Source organism: Ammospiza nelsoni, chromosome 9 (assembly GCF_027579445.1).
Source record: "Ammospiza nelsoni isolate bAmmNel1 chromosome 9, bAmmNel1.pri, whole genome shotgun sequence".
NCBI lineage: Eukaryota > Metazoa > Chordata > Aves > Passeriformes > Passerellidae > Ammospiza > Ammospiza nelsoni.
Window position 1 is genome coordinate 6,184,943 of NC_080641.1, and position 13,077 is coordinate 6,198,019.

Genomic DNA, 13,077 nt, shown 5'->3' on the forward strand with positions numbered 1-13,077 from the left:
ACAAGAGCGCTTGCCCTCACAGAGACAGAAGTGTTACAAAACCCTCCTGCAGCCGGTGTTTCTCAAGTACAGAGGGTTCATCCTAAGGATTGATGGTGACAAAGTAAAACTGCCAATGGTCACTGGTGCTGCTCGCAGCCGGAGGGCTTTTGTGCCTTTCCTGAGTAGCACATGCTTCAGGGATGTCTGTCCTGTCTCACTTTTAAGCTGAGGACAGGAAAGCCTGACCTGTAGCACAGGATACACTCAGACCTGCCAGGGTGCACAGGTGCTCACAGCCACGGGGTGAATCTCAGCACGCCTGAGCAGCAAACGAGAGCAAACACGGAGCCCATGCTGCTCATGTGGGAGGGCAGAGCAATGCAGAGCTCAGAACTGCCCACGGGCTGGGCTGCTGACCCCCAGGGATGTCCCTCTGCCACACGCCAGAGGCAGGCCCAGAGCAGCAGGACCAGAGCTGCTGTGGACAAAGGGCTCATTCAGAGGCCAGCCCCACATCTGCTGCCTGTTTGAGGAGGAGGAGGAGGAGGGAGATGCCTCTGAAGCGCAAGGAAATGTTTGAACTGCACAGGGGAGGAATCAAACTATGAGTGACTCGGACTCTTGCCCTGTAGTGCTGGCCCAGGGACCCTGGAGAGCAGGACACAGCCCAGGGATGGGATGGAAGGTGCAGGGCTGTGAGCCCCAGGCATGTGGAACCTGAACAAGGGCGGCTTTTCAGAAGAGACAAAAAGCAGATGTTTCACAAAAGCTCACTTTCCAGGTTTATTAAGTAAAGTTAACTGAATTGTTTTCATTTTGTGGGGATTCCTTTCCGTCTAACCCGGCGGGTTAACAGAGTTGCACAGAATCACGGTTGGACTGTGATAACCCAAATACAACTTTGGCTCATCTCACCGCTGACACATATGGAATGACTTGGGGTTATTACATGCTGTGTCTGCTTGAGGCAGGTACATGTACAGATCAGCACAAGTTGCAAATGATAGTTTACATCCTTTCAAAACCGAGCAGGGCATCCAGCAAATGCACTGCCGTGACAAGACATATGAAAAAGAAATGATACAGACTTGCAAATACATAAGAAGTTGAAGAGATGCAAGAAACCTCAAACACAAGAAATGTCAAGGGGGGAAAAAACCACTTAAATTCAGACACAATATGTTCAAATGAAAACCCAGCTGCAATTTAAAGTCCCTTCAAAATGGGAAAAATACAGTAACGCAATTAAAGAGAAACCAGGTCTCATCCTGGGAAACGTGTCCAAAAGCACTGATGCACAAACAGGTTCAGAGTTCTAAGCAAAATGTCCCTGGGCATTGGTGTACTTGACTCTTGGAGCCAGAGCAAAGCAATTCATTACACTTGCTGGGCCTACTGCTAGCAGCACGTAGGATCCCAGATGTCACAGAGAAGGCAGCACGCAAATGCTGGTTCCTGGGAGAAACGCCACGGGCCACATTCCCCAGAGAGCAACTAGAGTAAGGACACCTAATTCTGGCAGCCTGGCTCCACTGCACACAGCGTTAGTGTAATGTTCTGCAAGGTTCTTCAGTTCTTAGCTCACTCCTTTCTCAGCCTGAGTTGGTCTGTCTTGTGCATGAGCACAACTGGCTGTACAAAAAGATCCAAAAAACAGAAGGGACAGGACCAAAGAAAACTGGCTGAACCTGGGGCTGGCTTTCAGCTCCTATTTTCAAATATCAGTCAAAGATTGGAAATTTATCTACAAAAGAAATAATATAAATGAAATTAAAAAAATGGCACCGTCCACAAAATAAAAAAAAAAGAGAAAAGAAAAGAGAAATCTTACAACACAGCCTCATAAAATGGCTTTGCAACGATAGCTCAGTCACAAAATGAAGGGTTCTAGCTCTTCGTACATCAGAAGAGGAAATAAAGCTAAAAAGTACTAGTCCACATTCTCTTAATAAGTTAAACTTACTTTCCCTCCCCCTTCTACAAAAGGGGTAGAAGCAAAAGGGAAAGGAGGCTACTAAAAATTAAAAAAAAAAAAAGAAAAAAAAGGAAAAGATAAGAAAAAAAGATAGGAGAGAGTGCAAGAGAGAGAGAGACAGAGAGAGAGAGCAGTCTGTGGTCAGAGGCTCAGAGCAGGGCTGAGTTCCTTTTAAGGGTTTAAAAGATGCAAAACAGTTCCTCAAAAGTTCCCTCTCTTCAACAGTTAGCTCAATGCTGTAGCCATGGAAACTCGAGTAGGTACTGCAGGAGATTGCCGGCGTTAATCCTCAATGATGATGGGCTCATCGTTCATGGGCTGGCGGAGCTGCACCGCCTGCACGGGCCGCAGGATAATCGGCTTGTAGGGGCGTCTGGCAGCTCGCTTGGCTTCCGAGGAGGAGAGCAGCTTGCGGATTTTCCTGCAGACAGGAGGGAGAAAGGCACGGATTACACAGGCTCCGCTCCTCCAGGGCAGACGGGGCCCGCACACGCCTGCTGGGCTGGCTGACAGTGGCTCCTGCTGCAATGGCTGCCCTGGGAAACTCACATTCTCTGATTTATAAACCCCCCAGTGAACAGGAAACCGCAGCCTCTGCTCCAGAATCCCTCCCCTAGGGAAGGCATTCTGGTCCAGCCTGGTAGGACCAGGGTGCCTTGCTGGGAACAAAGCACTGAAATAGTCAGGACAGCCACTTTCCACACCATTGATTTATTCTGAATTTATTTTGATGTGCTGCAGGTAGCTCTGGGGAAGTTTACAAAGCCAAAGGAACACCAACAGGGTGTTTTGTTTCCCCTTCTCCCACACTGCATGTGCCCAGCCCAGAGATGGGCAATATTCACACCTTGTATTTGGTTAAGGATTTCCCTATATGTACAACACTGGCAACAAATCCTGTCAGATGCAGGAAGCTGTTTTGGACAGAAAGACACACCGAAGCTTTAAAATTACCAAAGTAAATTAGACAGAGACAAATACTGAATGATTGCTTGTTTTTCTTAATACTTCCTTTTTCTCTGAGCCTGGTATCATTAAAAAACCCCATCCAAACCCCAAAATGCAGCAACAATGAAAAATGTACTGTGTCATTAAAATGAGGCATTCTTCTATACAGAGGATGTTGTGGTGGTCAAAGGCACACAGAGATTAGAAAGGAAAATAATAAATAGTCACAAGAGTACCCACTATGTACATACTATGTATACCCACCAGTACCCACTATGAGTCTTCAGCTCAGGAACTGGGGCAACAAGAAGGGTCTGATAAGGCAGCACTGCCTTCCCTCACAGGCTCCTGACAGAACAAGGTTTTGCCTGACCACGAGAGACAAGAGAGGAAGGGCTCTGCAGACCACATTTAGGCCACCTATCCCCCAACTTCATTTAGGGAACACTACTGAGGCCAAAACCCCCTTTTGTTGGTTGTGGTTTTGGCTGGTTGGTTTGGTTTATTTGTCAGTGGAAGAGAGAGCTTCTCACTGAGCTGATGCCTATCACTGTGCTATGATTTCTGCCTTTAAGATGTGATGGCTGCTGAAGAAAGTGGTCAAAATACCTCCCTTATCCTCAAAAACTTACCCTTAGCACCACCAGAACTGACAAACCATCAACTGCAGCTGAAGATTTTGAATCACTTATCAGATTTGGTCATCTCTTCACTTGGTTTTTTTGCCCACTGAGCAGGACAAGCTGCTGCACTTAGACACATTTTTTGTTTGCCCAGTGTCCTCATTTCTCCAGCACCCTCTCAAACTAAAAGGGTGAGGAGAGGTGAAAACAAGCTGGCAAAGTGGTGGTGGGGGAGAGAGAAAATAAAATCTTGATTTAATGACTTTTCCAAGATGTTTGACTGCAGTTGATCCCCTTTAAGCCAGCAGAGCTCCTTGCAGCATCCATGTGTGCTCCATCAGCCAGGCTGCCATCAGAAACACGTCCTGCAGCACTCTGGATTCTGATCAGGTCACCGCTGCCTCCGCTTGCCTGAGTTAGAAATGCCAGCTCCTCACTGGGAGCCTTCAATTCAAAACTTACTCCTTTCATTCGACCAACTTTTCAAACTGCTCCTTCAGAGCCACAGAGTTTTCCAGCACCTCTGTTGCGTTCTCAACAGAGCTACACAGAAAGGGGAGAGGGGGAGCGTGTAAAACTTCAGGGAAACCTACTTGCTGTGACTGAAAACACAGCCTGACCCTCAGCTGGAGGACGAGATGCAGATATTGCAGCTAGATTGATTGCTAGGGAGCCAACACAAAGCTCAAATTGTTTCAGAGCTCACAAACAAGTCTTACATTCCTGACACTGGAATGCAGCAGATGGTTCAGGGAAAAGTTAGAGGTGAAATGCCCGACAGAAAACCCGTGCCACTGACAATGCTCCATCGCTCAGGCTTCCCTGCTCTTCACAGCCTGCCAAAAATCTCCTTTCACCACTCATCACTCAGCTAAGCAGCATGGCTGTCAGACAAAGAAGCCTGGGTGGTTTTTTTTTTTCCTTTTCTCTCTCTCTCTCTATTTTTAAATGGAAGTGATAAGATCTTACTGAGCTGATGTCTATCACCACGATTTTCATTAGAGTTGTGCTGGTTGCTGTGGGACTGATCCTTCCTGCCTCTGTCAGTGGTTCTGTTTGAGCAGAGGATTCTGTGTCTACAGTAAATTATTGTCACAACCAACACCAGACTGGGTGAATATTGTCACAGTTCTGTCCAGGTCAAAGGGCAGGACCTTGTACTGACAGACTGCCACCATGTACCTGGAGTATTTAATGTGCCTTGGATGGTGCAGATGTCAAAAAGAGCTCCCTAGATGCAGGATTATGAAACAAGCCTTGAGCATCTAAGGAGTGCACACCTTGTGTCCCCAATGGCACATGAATCTGACAGCTGCAACAGGATCCCAGTACCTCCCTATCAGAGCAACAGCAGTAATCAGAAAACTGCTTCCCCTGAAAATGAAATCCTTCTCTCACTTTATTTTCAATTCTACATGGAATTCCATATATAACTTCTTTCTTTCACAGCATCTTGCAGGCACAGAAAGGAAAAGGGAAAGACATGGCAAAGATATAAGCTGGTGTGAAATGCACAGTTGCATTAAAGGTGTCCATAGGAACAAGTCTGACCAGGAAATTAATTTCACGTGTCTTCTGAGTTCCAACAAGGTGTTTCCTGGACTGAAAACTGATCATCCAATAGATCAGTGGTTAGTAACTTCAATGTTACTGGTACTACCTATTCTACAAAGCCCATCTTTGATACTAGGCCCACAGAATAGTTCCGTGACTCTTGAAATGCTTTGTAGGTTAAGGAGAAGTTTGGAGATACCAGGACTCTCAACTGTGACCTTTGTGCTGAACAAATGAAGACTCAAGAGCAGTGCCAAATTTAGTAGTACCAGAAGAGACAAAGCACTAAAACTCCCAACCTCCTTGGTCACTTGAAGGGCTCAGACATCCAGTAATTGCCAGGTCCATCTCTGCAAGTGGAGGGGAAGGTAAGTGCTGCTCTGCTCCTGGGGCACTCACTGATAGTGCAAGTGTTGATAACTCCAGGCTTCGGACCAAGACAGAAGCCAGACACCACGTCTGCTGCCAGGGAGGGCTGGAAAGCAGGGCTGCAGCTTTGCTCTGACCTTCCTCAAGGTTACCCAGAAGGGAGGCATCAAGTTCTTGGGAGGAAACCACACAAGCCAATTTTTCTCTAACTTCTCATCACACTCAGGAGCAACACTCCCATCCTAGGAATACCAGTACTGGGAACTTTGCCTGAGGGATTGGGTCACACAGCTTCTACCACTCTGTCAGCAGTTTGTAAACAGTTTGAAGTGAAACTCACACAAGGAAAGTTTCTTCTACTATTTTTATCCTGTGGGCAGACCAACAAGAAGAATTAGGACTAGCAGAAGCAGTACCACCAAAGGAGGAAGATTGACACTGTGGGACTAAATCTCACTGCTACTGGTGGCAAATGCAAATCACTGACAAATGAGTCAGCTCAGCCTGTAGAAACCCTCTGTCACTGGCAGGTTCCAGGACCCCCACACACGTGGAGATGTCTTGAGGGGTAATGCCAGAGTTCAGCATGCAAGAGGACATGTGTGTAGGAGGCTCTGCTGCTCACTGTCACCCATGAGCCAGGAGAGCCCTATCCTGTCCCACTGAGACGGGACCTGTGAGGGCACTGATGGGTCTGAACCAGGTGAATTCCCACCTCAGCCTTCCTCCCCTTGGCATCCATCTCTACAGCAACTGCTCTGCAAGAAGAACAAGAATCTGCTTTCTCTGGAACGTAAGTGCATGATCATTTCCCTCCCTCTAACCACAACACCAGCTGCAGCACCCACAAAACAACAGACATCCCCTTAAATCCTCTGAAACACCACATTTCCTACCTGGTTTCTTCAGTGGCCATGTAAAAAACATCATCTGGTGCATCAATCCAGTTCATCCTCCTCCTTTTCACCGGAGGCATGGATCCACCACGAATTAATCGGACTTTTGTTGGGTATGATTTCCCATTGAGCAGCAAGTTTCGGCTTGGTCCCTAACGTGATACATAAAATAGCACAGTTAGGGCCTGCAACAAACCTGCAGCAACAGGTGCTAAGCACACAAAGGAAAAGAGAATTCAAATTTTTGTATGGCTTGCTGAGAGTTTAAGGTAAATACCTCCCCCTCTGGCCCAGGACTGAACACAGAATTCACACATAAGCAATTGTTCACAAGCAGAACAAGTCAGGCGCCTTCGATATGCAATAGGACAGCAATACTTCAGCGACAGGACAAATAATAAATGGGAGGCATTACCAATAATTTGTGCCTTGTGTCTGAAAGATGACATCAAGTTCAAAAGATTGAGCATCAGACTCAGATTTCAGCTACTACCATAAATCTAGAGCAACTCTATTGATTTCATGGAAGGAAATTAGCTACAGGGCAAATCAAATACAAGAATCAGAATTTACAGTTATTCTGGAGTACCAAACTTACCCACGTCCTTTTTGTTCTAGGGAGGTCAATATTTAATGAGGATAGTATAGAATTAAATACCTTGTTGAAAACAAATGTAGTACCACAAAGCTTAGCAGCTTTCATGATAAAACCCTGTTAGTATTGAACACCACAGACTTCCCATAACAACACATTTGCTTTGCAAATCAACACAGGCATCATTTTCCAGACTCACAGTAAGCCCCTTACACTCAGCTGGAAAAACATGAGCTGTTATTAAGAGAGGTGCAGATGAAAGGGAGCAAAGTGTTAAGCTTCTCAAATGCAGCTGTCCTTGATCACTGAAGTCCAGTGCTGCTGCCCCTCTTCCTGCTGATCAGCACATTGAGAAATCCCACTGAAATCAGTAACACTGAGCAGCTGGGAAAGATGCAAAATGAAGGCCCAGAATATTTGATATGCATGAATTAAAGCTGGTCAGAAAACACCCTGGCATAAACTCAATTGTGGTATTTCACAGGCCATCTCCCCAGATGCACCAAGGCTTCCCCTTCTGCCCATGGAGTGGGAAACTGAGTGTGTGTGTGAGGGATGTCTGCCCTGGGAGACCCAGCTCAAAAGGAATGGTGTGGATATGGGGACTTCAAATCAGGTCATTGCAATAACGAACTGAATTTTAACATCCTGACTTAGAAAGGGAGGAATTCAGTCTAAAAACCAAGGGGGGAAACTCAACAAATCCCTGAGTATATCCCATTTTTTATCTGAGCAGAAAACAGAAAATGATAATAAGTTATTTTTTGACCAGCCTTAATCAACTGCTCTACAGCAAGATCTGCTTCCTGTAGAGCATCAGGGCTTTAGAGGTAAACAAACAACCCCCCCACCTTTTAAAACCCTAAGCTCTTTAAAAACTGTTGCACACAAGTGCAGTAAGAATTTAATTTCTTAGTTGCCCAGCTCCATATTATACAAGACAGCTTCAGCACCACTGCAGACCACTGAAACACTTCAACAATTGCTTTTAGATTTGACATTTGTTAATAAGCAAAAGGTTTCAAATAAAAGCTTTTCTGATGGCTTTATTTTTAGCCCCTCCAGGTTTCTCCAAGAAAATCCATTCATTAAGGTTGCAAAGCATATTTTCTCCACATATGCAAGAAACACAGGAGAACAACTCCAGAAAAAGTTACTGGAAATACCTAGAAAGGGCACTCCTGTGCTTCCAGGCTGCCCTTTCTCTGCCTACACGGTGAAATCTATTTTGAATGATACATCCTAAATGAGGACCTTTAATTTTTCATTCACACTTGACTGGGCAACATGGAATCGAGGCAGTGCTGGGAGTTTCACACTAAAACACCTAAAAAGTATGAAGTCATCAGAGATTTCTCCCTCTGCTCTGAGTTGGTTTATTCAGCAGACACAAACAAGTAGCCAGTCTTCTCAGTGACACGGAATGAAGCTGAATTGATGGAGGAGTACAATTTACCACTTCAGATGGAGGAACAAACCAAAGGAATGCTCTGTCACCCCAAGCAGCCTGGCACACCCACGTTCTGGCCTCCCCTCAGGCCAGTGCTCACTTCCCCAAACGCTGTCAGGTTGAATAAAGCCTGTGATCACTGTGCAGTGACCATCAGCCACACCTGCTGCTGCTGACCTGTGTCACAGGGACCCTGCTGACACTGATGCCTTGTGGCACTGCAGCTAACGAGGCAAGCTCCACTTGATCAACATGAGGAGATCATTTTGGGGGGGAAAAACGTATGCTTGAAGTTGTTTCCCATAAGCCACGTGCAAGGTGGGAAGGGACGCACAGCCTTTGCACTGGCCCCTTCACAATTTAGTGAGAAAGCATTCTGCCAGAGACACATCAATCAGACTGGCTATTTGCTTCTGTCCTTTGATTAAACTCAGCACAACAGATGAAAGGCTAAAAATATTTTTTACTCAAAAAAAAAAAAAAAAAAAGAATGTAAAATACAAGCATTCTCAGCAGGTAACTTGCACACCAACTTGCTAAAAAAATGTAAAAAGAAACTGTTTTCCAAACAAACCCTTCCATCATTTAAACTTTTCTCCTTCAGGGAAACACATTCCACCTAGAAACACATCCCAGAACTTTGCTGGAAGCAGCCACTCAGTTTCTGCATGAGCAGAAACAAAATGCTCTGTTCAAAACAGGATCTCATTTATAGATATAAAGGTAGATAGATTTGAGTTTTAAATTGTATTTAACAACTAAGATGATTTAGATGCCCCAAAACAGTATTTTTTCCTTTTTCAGTGAATTGGGAATTATGACCAGCTGCAAACAGCAAAGGTGGAAGTGAAGCACTACGGTTTAATGGGGTGTTCTATGTACTGTGGGTTAATAATTCTTCTTTTCCCTGTTTTGGTTAAATGAACATTCTCTTACCATTTGTCTGGTTTGTCCGTGGTTAGGCAGACCTAACAAACAGGAAAGAGAATAGAGCTGGTAAGACCATTGCTTTTCCAAGACAGAAAAAAGTACAAAATCAAAACACACGCAGCTATGATTACAACTGTGTTGTTTTGCTCAGCTAGAGCTGCCTACTGAACTGACTCTGCCCTCCTAGGAAGGTGACTGAGAAAAGCTCCCTTGGCAACGTGGTTTGAAGAGCAGAGGCCCCAAGTCACAAACACGTTCCACTCACCCAGTCCCTTCTCCATGTACTCAAACCCTGCTTCCCACTAGCACTAGAAGCACACCTCCCTTTCAGACCCCAGCCTTGCTGTGCATCTGGGGAAAAATCTGACATTCTCCTTCGCTCTGAGCAATTCATTGACGTCAAGGAGGAGAAAGTGGAAGGCATTATTCACTGTCAAGGCAGCAACAAGCAGAATCTTCCTTATCCTCCTTGGGTCCCCTGGGAACTGCTCAGCTCTGACGTCAGCTACAGGCTGGTAGCAAACAGAGTGGATCTGCTGAACCTGCTACGAGCAAACACCTCCTGAGGCACAGAGCACAGCCACTGAGCTCTCCCAGAGCCCTCTCCCAGGCACACACAGCACCAGGGCCTTTGCTGTGCTCTCAGGCACCCCTCACACTGCCCCCAGCTGCACTGAGCGCACACAGGAGCCTGCAGGGATCTCAGGGAAAGGCCTGCTGCTGTCAGGCAGCACAGCCGGCACACAATGGACTGGGAGACCCAGTAAAGCTGTTTGCTAGCACTGTTTGGTTTTACAAGATGCACATTCCCAGAAAACACCACTTCATTACCATCTGTGCACCAAACCACCTTCCTCAGCCCCTTCTGGCTGAGAACCAAAATGTCGGTGCAGCAAATCCAACAGGTCCTACAGGACAGGCATCAGCAAATGCTATTGCTGTCTGCAAAAGGTCTCAGTATGAATCCTCCTTTCACATTCAGATGATCTTTGAATCTTCCCATTGATAGAGAGTTAGCTGGGATTAAAAACTTTTTAAAGAAACCAGCAAGAATGAACTTTCACAGCTCATGGTCTGTATTCCAACAGGTTCCTGGAAGTTCTCATTGGTAAAACTGTTCTTGCATCAAGTGTGACAGAAAACACAGGGCACAGTAGTGTCAGGAGCAAAGAGGGTGAAGCAGGGGACATTTCCTGAGCATTGAGTACATCACAATATACCACACTAGAATCATCAGTTTATATCAAGTGTATTTTCCATCCTGTGTAGATGTTAAACTGTTGGCTGCTTCAAATGGGAAGACACATGGTTTCAGCTCTTGCTGCATTTTTGTCCACAGAGATGGAGAAATAGCTGCCAAAAATATCTCCAGCAAGCCTGCAGGACAGATGTACCAGGCACCAGTAAGAAGGCCAGTAACAACCTTTGGGTGTTGACAAAGGCAGTGTAGGCACCAGATAATCATTTGTTTTTACATGGGAGCAAGCACAGCATCCAAAACACAGCTGTGAGCAGCTGTTTGGGATGGATGGATGGATGGACAAAGGGCTCCATGGATGCTGGGAAACAGCACAGCCAGCAGGATGCAGCCAGAATCTGTCAGCCTCAGAGCTAAGCTCCAGCACTTGTTACTTTCCTCCCCCTTCCATAACTGAGAGATTATGTTTTCTCCATTCACAGAAACCCTGAGATGTAAATCAACTGATGCTAGTCCTTGGCTTGAAGCCACATATTTTCTTTCAACCACACTCCAGATCAGTTCTTTTCTTGTAGTAAGAACACCCCTGATGCCAGAAAAGACTGTCCTCATATGTGGCTGCTGCTGCACTGACTATTGCTGGGTGTACAACAGACAGTAAACAGTGCTACTTCCAAGCACCAGAATTAAACCAGAATATTCCATGGTGAGAAGCTGAGGGATGCAAACTGAACAAAGGCTGAGCTGCTGCTTGCTCTGAGCCCCAGAGCCCTCAAGCAGCACAGAAGCAGTGCTAACAGCAGGAACACAGCTCCCTCCCAAACTGCCATTTCTGGGATAAAGCTGCCCATGACAACTTTTTACTGCAATAAAATAGGACACAAAACAAAGCTACAGCTTCAATGCAATTTATACCCTTGCTTTCACAGCAATAAGGTATCAATTAGCATATTAATATTGGTGAATTAATCCATGAATTTTCACTTTAGTCACACTTCAATAACTGGAGTCTGAAAGAATGAAAACAGGCACTAAAATGACCTTATTCAGTTTGCAATTAAAAATAATATCACAGTAAGAGCATATGCAGCCAAGGCACTGCTATTAATGAGCAACCTCCATGCACAATCACCACCAAAGAGAGGCACAGAGACAGCACATCTGTAACCCATTGTGGAACTGCTGGCAATTCAACAGGATGCATCTGCTCTGGAAACAATGGATTTTCACCCAAAAGCTTTTGGTGGCTTCTGTGTGAGAGAGGAAGCCTGGGAGACAGGCACTTCTAAAAACGAAACCAAACCTGTGTCTGTGGGTGAGTGGTGGCACAGGCAGAGAACTCACCATGCCAGACCCACACCTGCCGCACGTGCCTGCTCCACTTTCACAGAGGAAGATTTGAGAGATGTCTCTCCATGCATCCACAAGCAGGTTAAAAATAAGATAGCATAAGAATTTAAATCAGGAGCAAAATATAACAGTTCTGGCAGCTCCTCTCCAGGAAAAAAAAATAATCTGAGTATACTTTATGGAGGAAGGTCTAGAGAAGACACAGGGTAGAAAATGTGATTATTCCTTCTGATGAGATCTAAGGTCCAACTGCTTGAATTTGCACAGCTCCACATCAGCATCAACACTGACCTCCTCCAAATGTCAGAAAAACACACAAACAACAAAAGGAAGTGTTTTCAGGATTCACCATACTTCTAAAACCACAAAGTGTAAAGGTATACAGTGACAAATCTAAGCAGGTCTTCCACTCTTTTGCAGCCAAAGAAATTGAAATATACTCTCAGAACTCCAAACTAAATGTTAGGGGTAGCATTGAAAAGAACCCGAAGCTGTAGAAAATCTCTTGCCATCCAATTCTTCCTGCCAGTCTCCTCTATACACTGAAATAACAAAGTCAATTGAAGCTATAGCTGCAGAGAATCATAAATGTCCTTTGCCACAGCCAATTGTACACCTCACTGACATGGCAATGAAACAACTGATCACTGCAGAGATTAACTGGCACCCTCAGGGCAGGGCTGCTCCCCACAGCTCAGTGCCAAGGACCTCAGAACTGCTCCTCAAGCTAAGCACAGTCAGAGATTTGGGATGAAAAGCAGTCCAGCAGATTACTATGCCCCAATGATCCCTTCATTCCTGAAGTACCAAAGCTGCAGGTGAACAGACTTTGTCCCAAAGAAATACAGGTGGGGAAGGACTGCAGTCAAACAGCAACACAAGTCTGTTACTGCTGCTCCTTGGCAGCTCTGTGCTGTCTTTTGAGGACAGGGAAACCACCTCTCAGTCAAACAACCTGTTCCAACAATCTCATGTCATTTGCATCTCATGGTTTAGGATTTGTTAAAAAAATAATTTGAACGAGAGAATGCCTAAACCTCCAGCAGCAACTACAGCACTGCCCCAAGAGCACGCTGTGGGAGTAGGGGACAGCTGGCACTCAAAACCACAAGAGAGCAAAGGAGAATCTCATTTCCCAATGGAAAGCAAACCAGCACATCTGGTCCCACTGGATGCCTGACTCTAGACATGTTCTTTGCTGCTCCAG

General features: G+C 45.5%; 1 protein-coding gene across 2 annotated transcripts in view; it reads right to left on the bottom strand.

Annotated features, from left to right (window-relative positions):
• Positions 1 to 751: 751 nt before the first annotated feature.
• Positions 752 to 13,077, bottom strand: part of MTA1 (metastasis associated 1) — a 74,115-nt gene continuing 61,789 nt past the window's right edge. For both annotated transcript variants that reach the window (XM_059478140.1, XM_059478139.1), the window contains 3 exons: positions 9,329 to 9,360; positions 6,348 to 6,499; positions 752 to 2,378 (listed from right to left, as the gene is read on the bottom strand). In XM_059478140.1, coding sequence (XP_059334123.1) covers positions 2,240 to 2,378; positions 6,348 to 6,499; positions 9,329 to 9,360 — 323 coding nt within the window. In that variant the 3' untranslated portion in view covers positions 752 to 2,239. The remainder of the gene's footprint in view (positions 2,379 to 6,347; positions 6,500 to 9,328; positions 9,361 to 13,077) is intronic.